Here is a 26,381-nt window from a genome sequence, read left to right on the forward strand (position 1 = left end):
GGTCTGCTATTACAGAAAAACATAATAATATACACACAGTATTAAAGCACACCAATGTTTTCAAGAAAGCTGTTAAGTTAATGCAAATCATTCTAGACTTGAATTTTGTCACTGATTGTAGTATTGATTTCTTCACTCTGTCTCTTCTCAGTCTGATATTTATTTCAAAGCCACTGCTGCAGTGAGTTCTTCATCTAACAGCAGCTCCAAGGACACAAGTACCCAGAGTTCACCACAAACACCGACAGGGTACGAAATGCCAGTGTTTCCTGCATCACCAGGCGAAGGTAAAGGGAGCTTGTGATGAAGCCTTAAGTTGTATAGTTCTTTTAACTTGTGCTTTAGTTGGAAAGGACAAACATAGGAATCCACAGAGAATCTGAAATCAGTCAATCAATCAATCAGTCATTTTTATAAACCTCAACTGCTCACCCTTGAGGGACTCAGGGTGCTGGTAATGGGTCTGGGCCTCATTCCAAGAGCCATGTCTTGAGGTTCTTCCTAAAGATGGTGAGTGATGGGCTTTGTCTGAGGTGCGTGGGCAGGTTGTTCCAGCTCTTAGCTGTGAGAAAGGTGAAAGATCTTCCTCTGACTGTGGTTTTCCAGATGCGTGGGATGGTGGCTAGCACCTGCTTGAGTGTTGATTGGATGAGTTGTAGTTTCCTGATGTTCTTTGTTGTGGTGCTGGCGTAGAGTGCGTTGCCGTAGTGGAGCTTGCTTGTGACTAAGACATGGGTGACTGTCTTGCAGCAGTCGACCAGGACCCATTTGTAGATTTTGCAGAGTTGGCCGAGGGTGTCCCAGCAGGAAAGAGGTGACTGCATTTACTTGTTGGGTCATTGTTAGGGAAGAGTCGAGGATGATACCTAGGTTGCGGGTGTGGTTAGTCGGAGTAGGCGAGGCACTGAGCAATGAGGGCCACCACGAGTCGTCCCAGACTGAAGTGAAGTTTCCGAAGATGATGATCTCAGTCTTTTCTGAGTTGAGCTTGAGGAAGCTCTCCCTCATCCAGGCGGCACCGGCTTCCATTCCGGTGTGAAAGTTCCTCGTAGCTTTGTCCGGGTCTTCAGTAAGGGATATGATGAGTTGTGCGTCATTGGAGTATGACACATTATTTATTCCATGGCCTCTGACGTTGGCTGCAAGCGGGGCTATGTAGATGTTGAACAGCGTTAGGCTCAGGGAGGATCCCTGAGGGACTCCGCAGCTGACTCTTGGTGGTTTGGATATGAAGAATGAGAGCCTGACTCTCTGTGTTCTTCCGGAGAGGAAGGAGTGAATCCATTGCAGGGCTTTTCCACGGATTCCTGCGTCGTGGACTCTGGTTCATAAGGTGCTGTGGGAGACCATGAAGAAGGCTATTAAGAGGACTAGGAATATGAGTGCTGTGGTGTGGCCACGGTCCAGGAGTGTGCGGATGTCATCGGTGGCTGCAATAAGAGCTGCCTCCATGATGATTGCTGCATAAGCCAGACTGAGAGGTATCCAGAGAGTTGTAGTTTTCAATGAATTGTCGCAGCTGTGAGTTGATGGCTTTTTCCAGTACTGTGGCCGGGTAGGGTAGTAGCGAGATGGGCTGGAAGTTCTTTAGCTCTAATCCGTCAACTATCAGTTTCAGAAGACTTTCTGCTCTTTACAGATATTTTGTGCACACAATGTGTGCAAAAACAACTTTCATGGGGGGGCAATGATTAGAGAGAATCAGGAGTTGTTGAATTCAGCCCCTGTGAAGTGGATTTATTCTCAACCATTTTTTGCGAGTGTGGTGGAATTTAATGTGTCAGTAAATTTGCTCCCAGGACAGGTTGTGGGGAGTCCATAGATCTGTTCACCTATTATGTTAATTTATTCATAAAGTGCATCTGTAACCCATAAGGTGTCCAGGTGCTGAACTGATTTCTGTCAGCAGAGTTTCAGTCCCCTTTGCCGCCTTAAGTGTTATGATGCAGTAAAGAATAGTCCTAATGTATTTCCAAAAAGCCAGATGCCTTGACGTATGTCTTAGTAGTGCACTAAGATCTTCTCTAAACGTGAGTGAACTTGCACATTTCCATTTATCGATATTATGTGTGCAGTTTCCCACCATTAAAATGTTCACAAATGTATTCCTGTCAAGGTCGGGAGTGTTTTATGAGTTGGAACAGGAATGCATTCAAATATTCACCTGTGACTTCTGTGTCTTAGTGGGGCTGGTGTGCTGCCCTTTGATGTGGTCTGCAGGTAGAGGCACTTTGATAAGATGCAGATTGATTCTAGGTTGTACTGGTACTATGTAGTGCGTTGGGAGTCATTACATTGCAGGCAGTACATTGGGAGTCACTACATCGTAGAGAAATGTTTCTATTAACATTGGGAGTATCTGTACTGAATAGGACATACACAAATAGAAGGAAAACTAAGTAAAACGATTGGGGACCTGATGTCGCCCTATCTAATTAATATAAAAAGGTTGGTTGCAAATTGCGACCCACTCCAATTGGCCCAAAAATCTGGAATTGTGGCCTCCAAAGGTTAGCAGACCACCATCCCTGTGACTGCTGTTAAGGAAAGATTTTGTGAAAACACCTCGGTTTAGTTAAAAGAAAACAAGGCTGCTTTTAAAAAAAGGGCTTTCTTTTCATTAAGCTCATCAATTAGAGTTTTGCAGGGGTCCCCTGGACCTTTGTAAACTCTATAAAATGTGTGCCACTGTTCGCAAATGGGAAGGAGCCTAAATATGACTTCTTCCCATTTGCAAATGAGTTACTACTGTATCTTAGGAGTAACTAACATTTCAGTAGTTTGTGACTGAATTTACAGTCACAAATCTACAACACATATGGATAGGAATCACAATTTGGAAGGCATGCCCTCATCTCCCCTCACAAATTGTGATTTGATAACCATTTCTAAATAAATTCTAAGAGTTAGTAAATCTTTAATGACCCCTAAAATGAGTTTACAGTTGCAAGCTAGGATGTCCAGCTTTGAGGAATCCTCGCCAGCTAGGGTGACTAGAGTTCAAAAAACTAAATCTTGGGCTTTCCACAAACATAGAAATAGGTCTACAATTTAGCATCGAGGTACACAGAATGACTTAATTAACAGCACTCACCAACATATAAAGTAGACAATGAGCCTCTAAGGATAAGTAAATAGAAACTTTATACACTGGCTCAGCTTTGTTAATTCAATTATTTTCTGATAAATGCCACTATCTAACCCTGAACTGATATAGATGAAAAATGTACTCCCTTTGTGTTCAGTTGACACTCTCTCAAAACTGTAACATGGCTTACATTTGTTAAAATCTGCCGGGACAGAAGGTGAAATGCTGGAACTGATCCTTCAAATCTGTTATGCCTGGTCACCCTAACAACAGTGTTATCATCTGACAAGTTTTCAGTGGTATATATGAAGGTGGACGACAATGCTGTAGAGATCCTCTAACTCATTGTCTCAATTAATGTTTTAAGGTTTAGACTTTTATTAAAATAATTTTGAGTGTATAAATTATTTTTAACTGGGCAGCTATTTTATAAAGTTAGCATCTCTAAAAGTTTTCACCAAAATTAGAAATGCAGTTGATATCTAAAACTTGCTTTTGTTAGTCCTTTCCTGAATTCCAGGAGAGAGGAAGATGTTGGTAGGTGAAGGGAGGAGGATGTTCCAATATTTTGCCGTGAGATAGGAGTAGTAGCGTCCACCACTGTTGCTTAGGTGGACATGGGGATTGTGTGCGAGAATGAGGGAAGTGCAGGTTTCTGGAAGGTTGGTGGAAATTCAGGTGGTGGTTGTTATATGCTGGTCCTTGATTTTGAAGGGCTTTGTAAGTGTGGATCAGCATTTTGAATTGACACCTCTTCTGAGTGGGGAGCCAGTGGAGCTTCTTGAGGTGGGGGGTGGTGTGGTTCCATTTGGGAAGGTCACGAATACGTCTGGCCACTGTGTTCTCTATAGTCTGCTTCAGAAGCTGTGTGGTGATTCCCACATATAATGTAGCTGGCTGGTGACTAGGAACTTGTGTTGATGTTCATGTAGATTTTAAACAGTTGGGGGCGGAGGACGAGCATAGGGCGGTCACTACAGATGATGTTCTTGAATTTTGAGTTGAAAGGTGGTAGGCATATTCTCTAGGTTCTTCCGGTGAAGAAGGAGGAAATCTATTTGAGGGTGTCTTCTTGGATTGGATGGTTAATGATACGAGTGTGGTGGGATACGGTGTCAAATGTCACTGAAAGGTTAAAGAGGATAAGGGCTGCTGTTTCTCCCCTGTAAAGAAGGGTTCTAATGTCATCAGTGACAGTGATCTGAGCATTGGTTGATCCGTAATCTGCATTGGGAGGAGTCCAGAAGATTGTTGTTCTCCAGATGTTCAGTGAGTCGGAAGTTGATGGCATTTTCAAGGACTTTAGAGGAAAAGGGAAGCAGAGAGATGGGACAGTAGCTCTTGAGAATGCTGGGGTTAGCTCAGGTTTCTTGAGCAAGGGTTTGGCTTCTGTGTGTTTCCATTCTTTCAGGAAGGTGGCCATGGTTATGGATGAGTTGAAAATGGCATTGCGCTTCTTGCTGATTATCTTGCTCCTGATGTTGAAAATGTGTTAGAGACAGAGGTCCATGGGTTCTCCTGAGTGGACAGAGTTCATGGTGGCTGTGGTGTTTTGTGTGGTGAATCTGGATTTGCATCAGTGGGAACGAGGAGGCTGAGGGTGCCGGCGGCTCTGAGATGGGAGTTCAAAGTTTCTGTAGATGGTGGAGAGCTTGTGAAAGAAATCTCCCAGGGTGCCTCAGAGTTCCTGAGAAGGGAAGATGATGTTTTTGGTGGCCGAGGGGTTGGAGACTCTCTGACGATGTTGACGACTTCTATGCTATGATTAGAGCTGGCTTCAATGCGTTTGGCTTGGCCCTTCTTTTTGCCTCTTTCAGTAGTTGGCGGCATTTGTTGAGGCATGACTTGAAGGTAGCTCAGTTTGTGGACTGTTTGCAGTTGCACCATTTTCTTTCTAGTCACTTGCAGTAGCGTTTTGTGGTTCTCATTTCTGTGATGTACCAGCTGTTCTGTTTGGTTGGTCTCTGGAGTTTGGAGGGTTTGACGGGGGTAATTTTGTTGGTGCAATTGGTGATCCAGGCGCTGATGTTCTTGACAGCCGGTTCTAGATTGGTTGCAGTGTCAGGGTGGGAGGTGTTGACCGCGTCTGTCCACTGGCTCTCTGATGCTCTGTTCCAGTTGTGGTGTCAGGTGCTGGGAGGCTTGGTGGCGGTGCCTGAGGATCCTGTGATAATGAAGTGGATATTTGCATGGTCTGCCCAGGTGAGCTCTGTGACATGACTGTACTTGAATCTGTTGCTGGCTGTGAGAATGGGATTGAGCATGTGTCCTGTGTAATGTGTGGAGTCAGTAGCTAGTTATATGAGGCCAATGTTGTTCATGCTTTCAAGGAGGTTGTCAGTATTGATGTTGTTATGGTCGTCTAGGTGGAAATTGAGATCCCATGAAGATGTATTGCTTGGAGTCAATGTGAGTGGGGCCATGAATTTGGGGATGGCGTCGCAGAAGCTGGGGCGTGGTCCTGAAGGTCTGCAGGTGAGGGTGCCTCTGGTGGTGGCATTGGCATGGGTGTGAAGTTGGAAATTAATATGCTCCATGATTGGGATGGTGTCGTCTGTGGTAGTGGTGGAGTGGATGGTTTCTTTGTGGATGACTGCGATTTCACCCTTGTGTTTGTTGGTGGTGCCCCAGTATGCTGGCTTGTATCTGTTGTAAGTAACTACGGAAATGTCGGGCATGGATGCGGAGTTGAACCAGGTCGTAATGAGGAAGATGACCTCAGGGGTGATTATGTCCCAGATTTCGGTGGCGTGCTTGCAGAGTGATCGTGCATTGAGCAGGATGCAGTGGAGTTGTTCTGAAGCAGTTGTGGTGGTCGACATGCATCAATCAATCAATCAATCAGGGATTTATAAAGCACGGCTACTCATCCATTAGGGTCTCATGGCTCTGGGGGAGGTCGGGGGTGTTGCTGAGGATCAGTCGAAGAGCCAGGTCTTGAGGACCTTCCTGCGCGTTCTTTGGTGCTGCAGGAGAAAATACATTGTCGGCTGGTGAGGGATCCTGCTGTAGAACATGGAGAGATGCAGCAGCAGTTGTCGTTGCAGAGTCTGGTGTCCAGGACTTGGATTTTGGCTGTAGTGTATCTGCGTGAGGTCGGAAAGCCAGGATTCCTAGCACTGGGAGCTGTCCAGGCACAGACGGGCATTGACGGGCTTGCCTTTGGTGTACCTCCACAGTCTCATCAGCACACCTCCTGCTCGCGTCCGCTGTGCTCCGTCACTGCGGTCCCCATTCAGTAGGTCCTGAGTGGAGGGAGGGGGCACTAGGTGGCAGCTGGCATGGTTAGCGGGAGGTGGGAAGCAGGAGGGAGAGTGGCAAAAATGCAGAAAAAGTGAGAGGGTGAAGGTACAGCAACAAACAAGAGAAAATACAATGAGGGTAAAAACAGAGCAAAACAATGGCAAACTGCTAACAGAAATAATTAACAGTAAAGATTTATTAACAATACAATGGGAAAAACAAAGGCAAAACGCAAATGAGCTATGGGAAACCTGCTGAGTGGGCAGCAAGGGGGAGCTGGCGCAGGGACCCCATCAATTGCAATTCGTAATCAATTTGCTACAGGTGCAACAAGTATATGGGGCACAAACATTTTTAAGGGTCATAAAACCATACTGCCCCAGGGTGTAAACAATGCACAGGACTGCAGTAATGCAACAAATAGTCAACCCTCTGAAGTCACACATAGCATCCTTTAGATGCTAGTAAACAAAGAGCCAAGAGACCCAGACCCCAGCTAGTCAAGGCACTATGGAAAAGAAACCAACACAACTCTGCTTCAATTTACTGTATAGTCCTGTAAAACAAATTATAGAGAAAAAATCTGGACATAAATATTATAAAATGTAAATCTGTGTGTTAGAATAATTCACCTCTGTTTAAAGGTGTTTTTTCCTGATGACCTAGTTACATGTTTACAGTATAACTCCAATCATTTGTTAAAAAAACAGAAGGATGAAAGGCGTTCCCCTATCTGCTCCCTGCAGCTGTTGGCGCGCTCCTCACCGCCCACACTTCTAATTACTTCATTTAATTCTGGGACTGAGGAGACTCGGAGGAAATCCTCGCCTGGTGGTGGAGATGAGAGGTCAGGGGATGTAGCATAACATTTGCAGACGCTGAAATCGTAGCCAGTCCAGGAAACACTATTTAATTATCTGCAGGCACTGTCCAATTAACTTTTCCACCCTAGAGGATAACAGACTTTATTAATGGTAGCCAAGAGTGGTCATTTAGCTGAGGAGATAGGGGTTTTCCTCAAAGCAAGCTGTTTATGAAGAACTCACATTTCCTTAAAATAGAATTGCAAATGGCAATACTTTTCAGAAGGACCCGAAGGAAAAGTACCCCTGGGAGATGACATTTGAAAAGGTAAAATGGCTAGTAGGCATCCTAGTGTGCCACAAGCCGGCGGGTGCTAGATTGTTTCTAGGCGCATCAGATGAGGCTCAGGTGAAAAGGGAAGGGGAGCAAGTAGGCAGAAAAATTACCCTTCTCCCAGGTCACCTTCTTGGCAAAAATCAGACAATGAGGCAATGTTTTCTATACTTTGCGCTGGTGCAAAACCACAATCCAGGCATGTAAGCTGAGGCACAAAAGTTGGTAAAGTAATTGCTTTTCAGCACCATCTATAGTTTTTGCTGCAAAACCCAATCTGCTATCAGAGAAGGGCAACAGGCCTATAATTGCACCTCCCCAAGGCGGGCACTAATAGAGAGAAATATTTTAAATTTTCCTAACTTTTGACAAATTGCATGTGTGAGACACTTTACAACACTCACACAATGCGGGCTTGATTTAAACCATGTCTAGGCATTGTATTTTGTACTGGAAGGATATCCAAAAGCTTTGCTAGACAGCAAGCACACACCTTTGTACTATTGTACAAAGGGTGTGCATGTGTTTAGGCAGCCTGTGTGTGTTCCAGCACTGGGGAGGAGACCAGCAGCACCATAACTAGCAGGCAGAAGTCTGTAATACTGTCCTCCCTATCACAACGCACCACAGCCACTTTGCTTGCTCTGTTGCATTGCAGCATTTTATTTTGTTACAAAATATGTCCCTTGCCCTCTATGGCTAGTGCTCATAAAATATAAACATGCATTCCGAATACTTTCCTCATTTCTGAGCCTAGATACCCAGCATTACTAGTACAGGAGTGTTTGTAATCAGACTTTGCAGTCAGTAGAGCTGTGAGCATGTTGGTTGATGGCAAATTCACATAGTGATTTCTACTGCACGCAGATCAGACCTATTAAGATATCAGGAAGCGATAAGAGGGACATTTCTAACAAAATTGAGAATAAAATAGATTGTGCTTCAGATGTTTAATTATTTTCGCTTAGTTGCTTATTCGAGCTGTTATTTACTGGATCCCCTGCTCCCACCGCTTAGCTCAGAATAAATGTAGAGCTTTGCTGAAAGCAGGTTGTTGTGGTAACATTGCCATATCACCTACGCACATCTCATTCGCTCTCTGTTAAGGCCAGTGCTAAATTTGTGCCAGTGTCTGCCAGTGGAGGGCACTAGCACTTATTTTTGAGGGCCGGCACTTATTTTTCTGCATCAGGCGTTTACTGCGAGCAAAAGACACATATGGGAAAGACGGAGCAAAGAAAGATGGAAACGCTTCACAAAGGGAGAAAGCAGAAAGCTGCAAGAGTGAGTCGAAAGGGCAGGGAGTGGCTGTAAATGGATTTAAGAGGCCCGAGATGGCTTTAGGATTATGCTGCCTCAGTATTCTGTGCTTGAACATTTTATTTGCAGCAGCTGTGTGCTACAGAGGAGGACTTTGGGCACCTGGACTTTTTTTTTCACAGATTATGCACTGGTTAAGGCATTGTTCTAAATTGGCACAAAGTAGAAAATTTAGGGCAAGCTTTTTCGCACATTTGTTTCTAAATTAGCTCTTCCTAGAATTAGCTGAAAGTGCCCTATCTCTCAAGGTTGCCATTTCTTTGGGTCCTGCCTGGAGATATCTGCACCAGCAAAACAGTGCGTTCGGGGTAATGATGGCCAAAAACAGCTGGATTCATAACTAATTGCCCATTTAAGACTGCAAAAATAGTAATCAGGCACAAAGACAACTTATTTTCGTGATCAAAATATGTTTCACTGGGAGGTTCTTATGCCTGTCACTACAGTTGTAGACTGAATTAACTTTTTAGGTTGTCATTTATTAAAAGGTGCACAGACGCTTGTGCAACACGACATAATGTAGTGCTGCACATCTGAGCTTTTAAAAAGGTAATTGATGTTATCTATTTGTGCTAGTCAAGCAACCATACAATTGAGGACCTATTCTCCTCTATCATGCTGATCGATCAAACCACTTCGGATATCACATTCAATGACATTTTGCAATCTTTCTAGAAAGGTAGTATTTATGTGCACACAGGGCTAGCCTTATCAAAGCTTTGCACCAGTGCATTGTCACAAAAGTGATGCAAACTGGTGTAAAGTCATTATTTCGGATTTACTTTTCAGCAAAATTCTTGATTTGCTTTGGAAAGTATCCCAAAAGTAATGCAAAGTAACGCTGACCTCTACTTTGTGCTACTTCGCAACAAGGGGGCATCCCCTGGGTTGTACACTGGTGTTCCTGTGCGATCGCCTAGGAACTTGAACGCAAATCCCTATAGTCTTAAAAAGGGACCCCTTCTTAAGGGAGGTGTTATGCTTGAGAATAGTTCTTTCCTCAAAACCTTTCTAACTTTGCATTTGTGCTATATTGTACAGGCCAAATATTAAGTTAGGAAAACTTTAACTTGTGTCTAAACCTAGTATTTTGAGCTGGAAGTACACAGCCTAGGTTAGATATCATGCACAGTGAAAGGGTGGTTGCCTGGTGCAAGGCAGCCTAAAGTGACCGGCACACAGAATGACAACAGCACCACATCTTAACAGATATGGCGCTGTCCTGCTGTCTCCCTTTCATGCATCGAAGCAGCTTTGGTTTCTAAATAAATCTGACCTGTAGTAGTCAATCCATGGTGATCACGGTCTCTAATCAGGACCAGCATTTTTTTAGAGAATGTTTGGCAAATTGATCAAACCCCTGCCTGAACGCAGACAATTCTGCAGCACTTTGAGGGCTAGCGTGACTAACTCGGATTGCCTGATCAACATCAGAACAGACTTGTGTTCCTTTACTTCATCCCCAAGCTGTTCCAACGCTCTACTTGGAGCTCCTCACAGTGATCTCTCATAATACTGTCATTGACCCAATAGAAGAAGCGCACAGACTTCTAGAATCACCAGCATTTACACTTAACTGAATGTTTTTGTTACTGAAAGCATTCTCTTTTTAACAAGTGATTATCACAAGATAGGCTAATTGGATTTTTGTTGTTTTGGTCTTGTTTTTACAGATGCATGTTTTCTATTTTTTTAACCTGTGTTTTCGTCTTTTTGGGATCTTTCACTGTGTTACTGTAATTAAGAGTTGCACAAATGATTTACTCATTGCCTTCAAAGTTACGCCTGCCTGCCTGTCTGTGCCAAGCTACCAGAGGATGAGCACAGGTTAAGTTGGTTTGTGTATCTGACTTGTCCTGACTAGGATTGTGATCATACCTTGACAGGGTGCATACCTCTACCCAACTAGAGACCCAAGGCCAGATTTACAAGAAAGTGAGGCACCGGTCCCAATGCACCACTTTTCTTGCGTCGCTCCTGCCCCACCTAACAACACAATGGTTGCACCGTATTTACAATATGGCGCACCATGGCGGTCGTTTCCACAATATCGACATAATTTATTACACTATCGTGGCGCTATTGCAGCAAAGCACGAGGGAGGTCCCTGGGTTACTATGGGTCTGTCACTTTAACTCCTGCTCTGTGCAGGCATTAAAAATGACAGGAAAAAATGACGCTGTGAAATCTAGTACATTTCACGGTGCCATTTTTCTGGGCCTCATAACAGGGGAACGCCCCTCCTTGCATACATTATGCCTGGCTCAGGCATAATCTGGCACAAGGGGTTACAAAATGCTTGCATTGCGCCACTTTGTAAATATGGCACTGGGGAATGGCCTCCTTTATGGCACATTAGCATAAAAATTATGCTAGTGTGGCATAAGGAGGCGCAAGGGCCTTGTAATCTGGCCCCCGATTTCTAACATTGAATTTTTTCTGTTTGTGTGTGAATTTGCTTTTTATGAGATATGGCCCATGAGAAGTCAAGACCATGCACACTCCTTGTGAAACCCAACTGCTTTTGTTTTTTGATGTACTATAGTAGTCTCATTTCATCCCAGCCCTGAAAGACCTCCAATTGGTGTTTCAAGCAGGGGTGGAAAAGGACTAAGAGAGTTTGCAGAAACAGAGTGCAAGAGACACTACATTAAGGGGCTTTTTCTCTGGGAGACTGACTGTAAATTTCCATGCAATACTTTCTGCTTTCAAACAATTCAAATGACTTTTCTTTGCTTTTCAAGGTGAAATTCAGTGCAAAAACCTGTATAAGATACCTCTGAGCAACCTCGTGGGGCGGAGCATTGAACGACCACTCAAGTCCCCGTTAGTCACAAAGGTCGTCACCACACCCACCTCCAGTGGTCTTGCATCAATTCCTGTCACTCACTCCTTGTCCCTGTCTCGCATGGAAATTAAAGAAATTGCAAGCCGGACAAGGAAAGAACTTTTGGGTAAGTCTTATGAAAATCGAGATCATTCAGCACAAGGCAAAATAGCTTGCCAATCTGGTATGTTAAATGAGACAGCTGTGCACTACCAAAAATGGTATGTTTTGATTCGCTCATTAGAGTAAAAATCCACATTTTACTACACCTTCTTCCTCTAACAGCTGCCTGTGAGGATCACAAAGTACCAATAAAGAACTAAAGCTGTAGTTCTCAACTTTTGACTCCCCCCTCCTAGGGCCCCTCTATTCAGTTTCAAAAATTTTAAACTCAGAATACATCAAGAAAATACACAAGTTATGCAGTATTTTATTTAACTCACAATCAAAAATATGCAAAAATCTAAATTGTAATTTTAAGGGGCAGCTTGGACCTCTTAAAAATGTAGGGCCTGGTTTAGGTTTTGATGGATGGAGTAAAACCAAACAGGGTGGCTGAGAACATTACCTAGCCTTTACTCCACCCTCCAAATTGAGAGATGTGCATCAGCCAGTTGCCACCTCTATAAAGTGGAAAGAACTGCCACCAAGGCGGTTGATGTCAGTGTTGGAAAAGTTTGACAAACCTTTTTGTCAAACATGACGGCTGGTTGTCACGCTCTTCCAAAGTTTATTTCGTTTTAAAAAACAAAATCCTAAAGCAGGAGTTTGGTTGTACATAATAAAAAAACGAATGGTCCACACACCGTGGGTTTTTTATCCCATTGTGTGGGGGTTATTAGTGTTTTAGTGTCCCTTACAGCCAGGTTTTACCTGGTTGTGAGGGACAGGAAATAAACATAACGCCTTCCACCCTAAATATCGCTGATGTTGTTATGTTCTTTCTCTGGTGGCTCCAACTTAATCAGGCCGTCAGAGGAAAGTTTATGCAGAGAGAGTGCATTTTCCTCTGTTGGTGTAAATCTAGCAGTCCACCTGACTCAAAATCGGGAGGAAATTTACAGAAGAGTTCTCTTTCACCAAACTCTAAACCGCACTTTGGTTTTATTTCTAGAAGACAAAACGCTATGGAAAATTCTCAATTATCACTTGGAGTTTTTCTATGCTCTCTTCATGTTGGTATGTACCAATGCTTTAGCTGAGGCCACCAACCATCATTAGTAGTTTAAATTTGCTTTACGTCTGGTACTTCAACAAATCAAGATAAAGATGCCAACACAAAGTTAACCCTCCAATTTCAAATTCTTTCAAATTTACAGATCATTTTTAAATGTTCACATTGTTCACAGAGTGTATCCGTACTGAGAGCTATACTCTTGGAGAACACAGATTTAAAGCATTGACTTTTCTACGCCAAAACCTGAACATGCATGAAAATGTTTCATGTCTCTGCTGTTACAAGGTACTAAAATGAATGAGTCCATGAAAACATTCCTTTCCATTCGGTTGTGTTACATATTTAAATTGTTTTCAAGTTAGTGAAAATGGTGTAGTCCATGGAAAATTCTGTACTCCATTACAGATGTCTCTATATTTTAAAATAACAGCCTAATTTTTCTGTCTGATTTACAATTGCATATTTTAAAATATGGTTTAGCTAATTACCCCAAAAGTTCAGTCATTTATAAGTTATACAGAGAAGCAGTATTTATAGACAATAAATATACATTTTTAAAAGTGATTTTCATTTCCTCATATTTAACTCACAATCACAATAATCTTAAAGCAAGAGCACATTCATGCAGATAGATGCACATCCTTGCAGGAGAAAGTGACAAAAAGTAAAATTAAAAAAATAAACATCCACATGGCAGCACCTTTAGGAGTGTCTCACTATCTACAGGGGCACAAGACTAGTTGGATACGAGATCTGCCTGTAAATAGCATGCTAGACATGTCCCCAAATGGATTCCCATAGACTTAAATGGACAATTTAAAAACATCAAAATATTACTATTTTTAAAAAATTAGTAGATGCTATGTGACACAGAGGATACAAATAGACTTCTCATTGAGTATTTTTAGGCCTTTAGCTCATTTAAAATATTATGCCATAACTGACTAAAGTCAATTTTTCTCCTCACATTTATTTAACCATATGGATTCCTACCTGCATTAACACCCCAGTGCTCATTTACTGCAGCTTGTTCTTTATTAAGGGTTTTAAATTCAACAGTGCCTATCCCAGCAAAATGGCATCCAGAGGAGCCTTGCTTTTGTTGTGAATATAGAATGTTGGCACTCTAGTTGTCTATTAGAACACTGTGGTGAAGATGCAGTAAGACACTGGGGAATCAAATGACAGGCTGCTTCTGCACTGCTGTTGAAGCACGTTTACCTAGCTTATCAGACTTTTTTCACATAATTGAGAAAGATATTTGTGAATTTACAGACAATATGACCTCTTTTTAGCTCCTGGAGCACCTTCCATAATTTCAATGACAACACCATGCAAGAAAACTGTAGTCTCTTGCACATTTAATCAAACCCCAGAAGGGCAGCAGCATTTTGTCAAGGTAAAACTGCCCAGGAACTCCTCACAATTATGAAAATTCATAACAAAAACAACAAATGATTTATATTGTGAATAGAAGCTGTTAGCATCCTTTTTATATTCTCCTTTTTGCGACCCTCAAAACCAAGCATTCACTATAAATCATTTCACTAGGACAAAAATGACAGAGCCTTTGTGGTAACTTGTGAAGTATGCTCAGTAGTGTTGGATGATTCGATGCTTGTTTCTCCTTGGACATGCATTGTTGTTTTATGGAAATTAGAACATAGATTGTAGTAGGATTACAGGGCTGACCTAACCTCTGGTATGCTCCTCAGGTAGCTGATGTTGGATCTGGATGCTAAAGGTTGTGGATGGGATGCTCTTTAATAAAGAACCTACTTGAAAAGATAATGTATGCATTTATCTTCTTTACAGCCTTAGCACCAAAAAAAACAACAGGTATATTTTTTGTACTCTCACACCGAAATAGTAATATATCATCCAACTAACAATTTTATGATTTTCACCAAGTATTTATGGTTTGGTTTACAAAAGCAAAACAAACCGAGGGATGAAGAGGGGGATCCCAGGCAGTTATTGACCTAGCCAGCCTTGGCCTTCTGACTCCACGCTACTCAGTAACTACCTGGGAGTGACATACACCTTGGATAACATGGCATAAATATTACAAAGCATTAAATGGATCTACGTCTACAAGGGCATCAATTGTAAATGCCTTGCAGATATATAGCCTGATACACATTTGTGTATGTAAAATTAGGTTTCATGAGCAAATTAGGAAAAATACTTTCTAAAACAATGCTTCCTTGCAGTAAAAGACGCCCATATATTAAGAGCCCAGTCATTGGTCATAATATGCCCAGTGCACAGCTTTTTGTATCCCCTGGCAAAACAATGTCTTGCTGTTGTGAATTTCCCTATTATCTAGCATAACAACTTATACCTGCCAATATTTTACCTGCTTGTACACTACTAAAGGGCTTCTTGACACAAATAAGACATTTCTATTGCTACCTAAATAAATTATACTTATTCTGCTGATCAAAAGCTGATTGGACCTAATGGGATTCAATCAAGTGATACATGGTCAAACAAAGGCCCCTTTTGTGGATTTTCTAATCCACCAAGACAACAGAACAAGTGGTAAGTCCATATCTCAAGCTGTTTTGCTGCAGTCTGGTGCGCCCTAGCACTGTGAAACTAAGGCAGCGGCCTGATATTAATTTCATGTTGATCCTTTCTCTAGGTTGTCTCACCCAAATCTTCTCCTCCGTGGTTATTACATAAACAATATTAATTTTAGTGTAGTAGTGCTGGCCAAGAGATCAATGAGAGTGTTAGCTGCTGCAAACAGAATAAAGACTTGTTCATTATATTAAGGATTGTGATGCCTAATTTGGAAGATCTGTGGCAATTTACATTGAACATGTTGCTTATGCACATGGAAAGAAAATCAAAGCATGTCTTTTTTATTGCTGGTATCTTATTAGCAAGTAAAATAACAATTGTCAATGTGAATTTTCTTTTACCAGAGCAGCACAGGTGGTGTGCAACAGAATATGTCTAAGAGAAATGTAACTAAAAAACCTTGAAGAAGAAGGACTGAAGATGGGGGCATAGAGATTAGTTAAAACTTTGACCAGCATTGTAAGAATTTGAGGCCTTTTACTAACACAAGCAGAACATCAATAAAATAATACAATTTCTGACGAATGCATGCAATGTGGAAAAACTCCTCTTTATGACAGACCCCACATAGAATGCGAAATGCTTCTGAAAAGGGGAATGCTACCAGTTGGCATCAAATTCGGACTGGTATGCCCATCCCGAGGAACCCAGGAATTATCAAAAGCACAGCCACTAGTAATTTAGGGCTGGGGAGATATTCCTTTTAATTGTAAATTACTATGGAATAACACACAGAAATTGATTAAAGACCCCATTCCTGTAGTTTTCATGCAAATCTTGTAATCCCTACGAGTGTGGTAGCTATCTTTCCTGGCAAAATCAAGATTCTCAGGGCACTCATAAGTAGGCGTTATGTCCATAGTTATTTGATACCAAGGTATATGCTCAGGAAAGCTAGTACATCTTAGTATAACGGGCCAGAAGCGCTCAGGAAGAGGTGAGAGTGCACCGGTTTAAAGAATCTGAGGAAACACGTTCTCAAGTCTTACAGAGAGAGAGATGGAATTTAAGGGACCAAATAATTACAAGAGTTAAGATATTTCCCTGAACTCTTAGAATCTCACCAGTAGCACAACAAGAAATTTGGAGAGGCAGACTTGAAACAATTCTTTCCTACTACTACTTTTGGAAGACTTTTGGAGTATGTGCTAGACCCCTTCCAAGCAAAGCCTTGTCGCCAGTCAGCAGGGATTTGAACTGAGTTCACTTCTTTACCACAAACCAGAGTAAGTTCTTCAGCACTGTAATGATGTGGTTGGAGTGGCATCACCTCAATGCGAGGCATGGAGCAGGATCACTGCCACATTAATCTGCTATAAATCTTTAGAAAGTTACCAAAGTTTAGGTTGAAATAATTAACGTCAAGTAAAAAAGCAAGGAATTAAATAATTGAAAATACAGTCTACTGATGAATTTTGAATTTCTTTTTGAGTGGTAAGACAAGTTAATATCATATAGTAACATTTCATGAAATGTAGCAAGATATCTTTGATGATCCAATGTGACTCGTTTGTTTTTGTTTTGAGTTAGCAGAGATTCTCAAGGAAAGGGTTGCCTTATGCTGTGTGCATTTTCCCAAAAGGGTATTACATATTTAAGAGATAATTGATAAGTCATATTTATGTAGGTCTGTTGGAGGAGCCAGCATCCAAATCAGAAGGAGCCCAGAAACAAAAAAAGCTGACCCGCAAGCGGATTGAAGGAGAAGTCAAACAAGGACCTGTACGGTCAACAAGCAATGACAGGTAAATGAGTCACAATTGCAAAGCTGGGCACAAGTCTACACAAATGATCAGTGCAAAGAGCTGAGTAGAAAATAAAGTTAAATGATCATTAGATGAGTTCTCACACACTAAAATACATCATAAAAGTAGGATTCATTTCCTTAGAGATTAGAGCAGTAACAGATATTAAAAGTACTTCCATGAATTAGAGGTTTAATACAATTGGTGTTATTATTAGGAATGTAGATGAACAGAACAATTTAGATTTGGTTTGAGATGTATTCCTTTATTTAGTGTCTACAGCACAAACTTTGCCAAGAGAAAGTAGAGCACAGTACATAGATCATATGAGGAACAATGGAAGAACAGACGCAGTGAATGCAAAAGAATATTGGTAGAATTTGAGTGCCATATGTCACTCTTAGAATGACACCAGATGAAGGGAGGGAGTCAAACATCAACTGACAGAAACACTTCTGCAAAGGTTATTGGTAGAATTTGAGTGTCATATGTCACTCTTAGAATGACACCAGATGAAGGGAGGGAGTCAAACATCAACTGATAGAAACACTTGATATCCTAGGAGCACATGGTGCCAAAAGCCTGTTTTAGATTAAAGTAACAGTCTCTGTTAGTAGTGATTTGCTTCTGGGTAATCATGAGTCTCCAGCCAGTGATTTTTGATATTTCAGGCAAGTTGTTGTTAAAATCAGAAGGCTTTGTAATTAATACAGTTGATTATGAAATAATTATTGTTTCAAGTGGGAGAAAATATAGGGAATGAGGATGCAATAGTCAAAATTCCAGCCAATAATGCCCTTATACCTGAGTAAGTGACATGGAAACTTTTCTCAGTAATGTGAGAAAGTAGGTTAAAAACCACAAACAGAATCTTAACTTCATCTGAGACAGTAATCATTGCATTGCCATCTATTACATTTTGAGAGTGAGTTTTGATTTTCTTCAGCCTTTTAGGAGTAAATATTTTGTCATAGTCTAATTGAGGCTTCACAGATTTAAATTCATCCTTCTACGTGTGTTTGAAAATATTTGATATAGGTTTGGAAAATTTGGTTACATATACAATTATTATACAGGAGTGGTTGGTTATAAGCAAAAGAAGACCGCAGAGAGAATCCACAACTAACACTCAGTTTGAACACACAACAGCCAAGCATACTTCTTTAGCCTTTTTGCTCTATAAAGAAACACTCAACTTAATTGCCATTTCAATTTTATCAGCTTCACTCCCTAAATTCTTGGAAACAGGCAGTGGTTGCAAATCTTTAAAATACAGCTCATCTAGTATCATAAAGCCTTCTGCTTCATCCTTGTGAAAGATATCAAAAAGGCACTATTGTACACCTAACAATGCCGGTAAAGAGTTACTATTTAAGCAAATTCCTCATTGCATATTTCCCCAGTGTCCTGCTGGATTACAGATTTTCATTTAGTCACCATTTCCTAGAAGCTTTGAAATATTAGGGGTATTAGAAGCTTGCTCTTGTGTGTAGTACCGTGGCATTATGCATTGTTGGATGACATCTAGATGCTATAAATCAGTACAAGATGGTTTCCAATTCTTGTGTATTGTTTAGATTTCTAAGGAGGAGTAATTGTTACTTAGTAGATTTCAAAATGGTGTTAACATCACTGGTGAAAATTGTGAAAGCAAGTGCTTTCTTGCAAGTTGCCAGCAGGAAGCATGTCACCTGTGAAGAGGTCAGAGAAATGCATTTGGATAGAAGACTTACAGTCTTTGAGAAGAGGATTAGGATGTATGTCATGGAGTAATAGCCTCAAAGGTAGTGTTATGCCATTCGACATTCATTGGTGGGTAGAAGTGTTTAAAATGGTTAATTTCCAAAATAAAGGAAATACCAGATATTGCTATTAATTTTGAAAATATAGTTTTGATTAAAATAATTTCAAAACAATTCAGAGCACTCCACAAATATTGTATTAAATGCTGGTTTTAAGAAAAAAATGTATGTTCTTGAAAAAGACTCATATGTACTAATGTGGGAATTTTAAGCTTGAGGAGTCCAGTTTCAAGAATACTTTAGTAACTTTACAAAGTCTTCTTCTAATAACAATGTAAACATTTTCCTTGCAGGATAGTCAGTGGCTCATTCGAAAGCAATTCTGAAGAACAGCGTCACTGTTCCACCAGTTCAGATCCTGATACCAATGTAAGCGTTGAGGGGAGTCCCCCTTTCAGCAGCAGTCCATTTCAGCTCACAGCATCCTTTGATGAAGACATTGTTGACTTGAAGTGAAGACAATTACGCCTCTTGTCTCCTCATCCTCTTCCCTTTGTTATCAGAGTTCAGTTGGCTCGGTAGCAACATCACAACAGCTCTACGGCGTGCCAAGTAGATGTGGAATTGGAGGTTGTCACTCTTCAATCCCTCCAGAAACAACACATTCTTACACAACGAATGTGCTTCCATTATCCTTCAGGCATCCTTCTCCGCATTTTCAATCGACCTTCTATTACTTTTTTTACAGAGAAAGTATGGATTAAAGATAGTATTTATTCTTCTTCACGTATGTAATTATGTTAAAAAATTACTTGAGATGTTGTTGTCATGCGCTACATTCACTACACTTTGTCAATATCAAATATTGCTCATTACACGTAAATCACATTATAAATAAATTATATATGAAGATATTATTTTTAAGGTAGGGGTGGGATATTTATATCAAGTTAGAATACAACTTCCTAAACTGAGAACTAGTTCTTGGTAGCTTTGAGTTCTCATAACCAACTGTAACATCTACGCCAGATCTGTTATATTGAATTGTTTTTTTTGTATCACTGTGAACTTTGATACCACCAGGGTTGCTATTTAAGTCAAAGGAATTATATTTATGATGTAATTCTATCTACAGTAGGTCTCTAAATTTGTATTTCAGTTACGTGGTGAATACAGTATTATCCTGGAATGTACAGCATTCATCTGACAAGCCCTTATAATTACAAATTAAGTTAAAAGTCTAAATTATAAATTATTCATTTTTGGAATTATATTTGCCATGTGCTGAGTTTAGCAGTGCGATTTGGAAGGCATTATACTATTTAATACTGCTAGTAACTCAGACCTACGCTTCTGTGCACATGTAAAAAATGGTCTGATCTGTAAAAATAAGCATTTCCCCTGTTACTAAGTGTAATTCAGGAGTGCTTCAAGAGTAAACCACACTTACTCACACTTTGTTATTTAGACCCCGTATTTTCAATTTGCGAAAGTATTGATTCACTATAACTGCTTAAAACACAGACACTATTTAAATGAGAATGAGCAGTCTGCTACTTTCATCTTCTTTGTGCGTGATAGTCATGGTAAATAATTAGCTTGCTAGACTGAGAGATCTAAATTTATAGCTGTTTCACCTTCAACGCAAATGCCTAAGCTTGCGATATTTTCAGCTAGCATGGTCATTAATCGAGCAGAGAACAGCACCTCAAGTCACAACCTTTACCATCTCCAAGGAACTTTGAAATAGTAAGGAGCCCAAGTCTTCACAATTTGGAGACAAACATTAAAATTTGCCAAAGGGAGGCCTCAGGTTTATTTTGAAGTAATAGAGACACCATATGCATTCCTTTTCCTTACATGATTCTCCAACCTATGATGTACAAAGTTCACTGTCTCTGTGCCAGCTTGTAGAATAGTTAGGTCATTTGAGTGATCCGTGCTGCTATTTTGGTATCTTGACTGCTGCAGGAACAATTCCAGGAAGTGCCTGAAGGAGCAGCAGCTTCAAAGTGCATCCATAGAGTACTTGCTGCAGCTCCCATGGCTCACCAAAATCAAGATAAGGGCAGACCTTGCTAGGCTTTCAATGAAATGAATATACCATGGCGTATTCGGTGCAGCATTGCTGCTATTTCCCATGAGAACAATACAAAAGGAAAGTAGAGTGTGGTGCAAAATATGGCATCCTTTGGCCATACTGTAGAAAGCCACTCATTGATAATGGACTATCAACCTAGTCCATCATGCTTTTTTTTAATTTTTGGTTAGCTGTACAAAATCTCATTCAAAATATACTGTATAAAGACAATGGTACCTCTATGTTAGTCTTCCTCTGGGTTCTTTAGTATTCTATTGAGTAGATGCACAGATGAGAATCTTCAATGTTGTGTCCCCGTATAAAACTCAAATTGTGGGCATATTAAGTGTTTACAACCACAAATAGGCCTAGCATCACCAACACGTAAAATAGTCAATTTTCAAGGAAACACAAAATAAATTGTCAGATATATTGTAATTGTCACCTGCATGTTAGAAGTGTATACATTTTCTCTTCTGTGCTTATTCTGTTTCTGAATGGACTATTTGGTTACAAGTCCTAAATTTACTGTCAGATCTTCATAATGAATATTAACCTAAATAATGGTACATGTGCAAATAATAAGGCACTCACCCAGCTTATTTTAAGTGGTTGCTTTGTTGTAGTCACAGTAGGGGTCATGGTTGAAAAGAGCATGCCATATTTGAAAGTCCCCACAGAAGTCCCATTCATTCAGCAATCATATTCTACAGAAAGACGTGTTTTACTCAATAGCTTAGACTCAGTAAAGGAGTGATTGATTTAGGCACTTCTTTGTAGTTGGTGTGCACTGATCCATATATCAAGAGCACATTTTTGGTGAGGCACCAACGCCTCACAATGTGCACTTTGTATCTCAACGTTGGATGCACCTTACAACTTATGGCTGCATTTCTTGTGACCGCTAAAGTTATTCCAGGGAACAAACTTTGCTTCCCCTAGCTTTTATCCCTGCTGTGATTTTATCTCCTCACTGTAGGTTTTGTATGTTGGAGGAGGAAATGACATTGGGTTGACATGTGAAGTTCAAAATGGGGAGGAAATACCCCGCAAAAATACCTCCATTTTCTACCTGGAGGATTTTGCTAGGTAATATTGCGTTTTCAAGTGCATTGGTAGTTCATTGGTAGAATTCTCGCCTACCACATTCAGTAGGAATTTAAAATTGGATTTAAAAGATGTTTGCACCTATTTTTTTTAAATGGTAATGAGGATCTAATGCTTTCTTTCAATTTCGTGACTACTAGAAAAGTGGCCTCGGGCACTACTTGGGTATTTTTTTACTTTCCTTTCAAATTCAGCCTTAGTCTCTGTACTTTTTCAATTACAAAGCCAACCAAATGGACTGATTGTGATAAAATTGTTGAGCGAAATCTTTTGATAAAGGATTGTAATGGCATTCTTGTTCAGGTTCATATTATCATAGGAATATGTCCTTTTACTGGAAAAAAGAGTTAAGTACCATGTGGCCTGATGCACAAACAAAATGCATAAATCCCTGGAGGTGTCTCATACACTTAGGTGCAGCAGACTTCATAACTCCCAGGCATACCCAAGAGCAATTTATGATTTACAAAAATGCGGCTTATATGTTTATATGAATCACATACAGTTCTGGCCTATGCCAGTTTTCTTCACACAAAGTCTTCATGCTGCAGAGATTCTTCACATAGTTAGAAATTAGTAAAGTAATAAAAATAACTATTGTAACAATTAATTTATTTTTTACTTTTCATGGTACTATCTTTGCACACCCAAAGCTATGTTAGTCAATTGGATTTCGTACTTGCAGTACTCATCCATGATGAGTTGTTTGGTGTCCCAGGCAAGAAAAAAAGAAGACAAGAAGGCAGGACATTATCTTCTATGCTCCCAAACTTTGGAATACTCCACCTTCTTATGAGAATGCCCCCTTTTCTTCTGACCTTCAGGAGAGAACTTAAAGCCTTTTTTTAACAGTGACCTTGACCCACATCTCCTCCATCTCCTGATCATCAACTTTGTCCTAAAATGTTTGCAACTCTTCTCTAATCTCATTCTTGAAAACTCCTGGTGACCTTTTGTAAATGGTTGTAAATGGTTAACCAATCCTGCTTTAACCTGCATGCATACTATCTGCCCCTCTGTCACATTGGCTTGAAATGTATAAATACCCTCAATCAAATAAAATGATGTTTTCATTCCTACACACACACACACATACACTCTGTAGAAAAGAGCAATAACAGCACATATTTTTTCATACTGAGATGGGTCTGGTGTACACTTGGAGCTAAGGATGAGTGAAAGAAATGTGTTACTATTGTTTGTGTGTAACTATAGCGTCACCTAATTTCCATTGCATTGGCTGACCACCCCTGAGATGTTCTTCTAGGACTGAGCACATCTACCCGTACAAGGAGAATTTCAAATGTATCTGTGATGTAACTTTGCTTAGCCTTCTCACATAAACACAGATGCAAGCACCACAGGCTGCAGATTTCTGATCACCTCTAGGTACTGCAGGTAAAAGTTATAGTTTTTTAAGCGCAAATCTCAATTATGGATGGAAGAAGCTTGGTGAATCAGGCCCATTAAAAGCCCACTGGGCATTGCTTCAGGCCCAGAGCTGCAGTTGTGGAGAAATGAGTTCTAGTATGTTATTCTAGTGCAAAGTGCTAGTGGTCTAATTATGGTAACAGAATTTTTTTTAATGAATGGAAGGCTTAGTATGGAGCAATCGAGCTATCGGCAGAGCATGTGATGTGACGGACAGCTGAGGTTATTACCACAATCTTTTGCCGCAGACAATAGAACTCAACCTGCCAATGGGGCTTGGAAAGGAGATAGTCACACTACATTACCATCAAACTAATTCATCTTATTATTTAGGTAAAAACCGCAAGAGACATAAATGCATATAAAAAAATAATATTTAAAAGTCTATAACTGAATAAACACACAGATATTATAATTTTCCTATAGATGTTTTCTGCTAAGAAGCTAGAGTTTGAGGTTCAAGGCTGCAATCACATTTCTCATCCATGACTAATCATTTAAGATTTTGCCCACAATATTGTGGCACAAACTGTAGAAATCAATGTGGTTTGAATGAATTATTATCACTCAAGCTGCAGTTCTTTTTCACTGTCATGAAAAAGCTAGTGGAGAACAGGTTCAGGGGGCCACAGGGGGGCCCCTGCTCTGCCCATGCACTTGACATGGGCAGTGCAGGGGTCCCCTTGCCCAGCACCCTCGCTGTGCAGACAGTGAGCATTGCGAGGGTGCTGGTGCACCCTGTGGGTGGCAGCATTTCCGCCGGCTCGATTACGATCGCATGACAAGGCTGCTGTCACTTTGCCACTGGCTGACGGGCGGAAAACATGGTTTCCGTCTGTCAGCCCAGGGGGAAAGCCCTAATCGGCCCAGCTGGAGAGGTAGTCATTATGGGGACAGCCTCCCAATCGGAAGTTCAGCGAACGGGTCAACCCCTCCGAACTCGTAATCAGGCCCTTTGTCAATATCAAAAAGGCCTGTAGCTACAGCACAAGATTCCCCAAGGACAGGCAAGCCCCCGTGCAGCCCTTAGTAATTCTAGAGCCCAGCTGGCTCAGTCCTAAGCAAATACTGAATATATGCTTACTGGTACAGATTTTTTCTCAAGGAACTAGAGAGATGTTTTTCCACAATGTTGAGCTTGTATTTCTGAGTCCCCACCCTCAGAAAGCATAGATGTCCTACAGTAATAGTGGGATAAAGTGAGGTGTGGAACCACCTGACTATTTAAGAATTTGAGGATGTGAGCTTTGAGGACATTTAAAGAAACTTCCCAAAATTGATGTGTGCTATCGAAACTCTCTGGTATGTGGTGAGTGACAAATGAAGTTTCCATCTCTAACGTGGACAATGTTGTCCTTAAATATTTTACACTGCCATCAATCATATCTCTCTTGGCTTTAGCCCAGGCTGCCAATATGATTGATATTTGACGTAAATTCTATGAACAGACCTTTTACAGTGTGGAAAGTCTGAGCTCCTAATCACGTTGGAGAACTATCATTAAATCTTATTTAGACATTCAGGATACCTTCTTTCATGGATTTCCTTTTTCTTCAGTTGTCCATGTCACTCTATATTGACAAATGTGATAGATGAACTAAAAGATGAAGAATAAACCATGAACATGGTTCAATTTCTTTATTAACTATGTGGATTACAATTGCTTGAATACTGTCAAAAGACCTTTGGCGATGTAAGAATGACTAAGTAAGATTTCTCCTTGTGTTAAGCTTCCTGTGATCTACTGACACAGCCCGCTTAGAAGGCTAGATTGCATTTACAACCAGAGTAATCCACTACATGAGAAAGGCAGTGTTTATTCTCTAACACATTGAAGACTATGGACCCTGTTGGTGGTACAGCACGACTGCTACTGAGTCCTTGAATCTTTGGCACTAAGGCCCATATTTATACTTTTTTTAGCGCCGCATTTTCGTCAGTTTTTGGCGCAAACTGACAAAGTACAATTATATTTTGTAAGTTGGCACCGCTTTTGCGGAAAAAAGCAGCGCAAATACGGCACTAAAAAAGTATAAATATAGGCCTAAGTATTACAGTTTATCTGAATCTATTAGAAGTGAAGCCAGGGAATTACTGTCCTGATAGCTGAAGCTTTATAATTATGTTTAGATAGGAATGGGTGACTCTCACGCATTAAGTAAACCAAAGACAATTTATATATTGGTATATGTTTCATTTATGGAAGCAAAGAAAGGGCCCCAAAAATGACACAGATCGTCTGAACAATAGCATTAATGGTGAACAGTAAAGATGCAAAGCTTGATTTGCAAAAGCCTTTATGAGTATGGGGAATAGCAGTAGAGGAAAACACCTACTCCTTTAGGTACTCTTACATGCATTTGTAAATTGGACTTACAAATCAAATTACCTGTTTGTAAACGTATTTGTATTAATTGCATATGAATTTCCCCTGAATATTCCAATTTTATTCTGATTGTAGGCATCTTGAGGCTAATTTACAAATGCATGCAAGAGTGCATAAGAGTGCTGCAAAAGTACTTTTATATATACTCCAGAGTACCTTTGCAAGTAGCCCCTCCATTGATTTTAAGATGTTAATAGAGAATATTTTTGATTTGAAAACATTTAGAAATGGCATATCAGTTTTCCATCCATTTGTTAACCTTTTAAAGCAGTGTGCAATTCCAACTTCATTTACACATCCATCCATATATAGAAACTGATCCTGTTATCATCTACCTTCATCTAGATTTTTCTCGTACAGTCTGAGATGACTTACGTCTTTGAGAGAATTCACATAGTGCATAATACAGACCAGAGTGAATATCTATATTGGTGTCTGAAGTTCACCTGCACAACCTCAAAGTAGCTTCCTTTAAATGGAATGAACTCAGTGGAATCAAAGTAAGGTCT

The 26,381-nt window shown here is 40.5% G+C and overlaps 1 protein-coding gene across 2 annotated transcripts in view; it reads left to right on the forward strand.

Annotated features, from left to right (window-relative positions):
* GARNL3 (GTPase activating Rap/RanGAP domain like 3) overlaps nt 1-22,775 on the forward strand; it is a 759,794-nt gene extending 737,019 nt beyond the window's left edge. Inside the window, exons 26-29 of one of the 2 annotated variants that reach the window (XM_069241687.1) lie at nt 152-287; nt 11,533-11,742; nt 17,009-17,126; nt 19,222-19,529. In XM_069241687.1, the coding sequence (XP_069097788.1) occupies nt 152-287; nt 11,533-11,742; nt 17,009-17,126; nt 19,222-19,384 (627 nt within the window). In that variant the 3' untranslated portion in view covers nt 19,385-19,529. Of the gene's footprint in view, nt 1-151; nt 288-11,532; nt 11,743-17,008; nt 17,127-19,221 lie in introns of both variants that reach the window. The other variant, XM_069241688.1, reaches the window with a different exon arrangement.
* The last annotated feature ends 3,606 nt before the right edge of the window (nt 22,776-26,381 follow it).

Source organism: Pleurodeles waltl, chromosome 6 (assembly GCF_031143425.1).
Source record: "Pleurodeles waltl isolate 20211129_DDA chromosome 6, aPleWal1.hap1.20221129, whole genome shotgun sequence".
NCBI lineage: Eukaryota > Metazoa > Chordata > Amphibia > Caudata > Salamandridae > Pleurodeles > Pleurodeles waltl.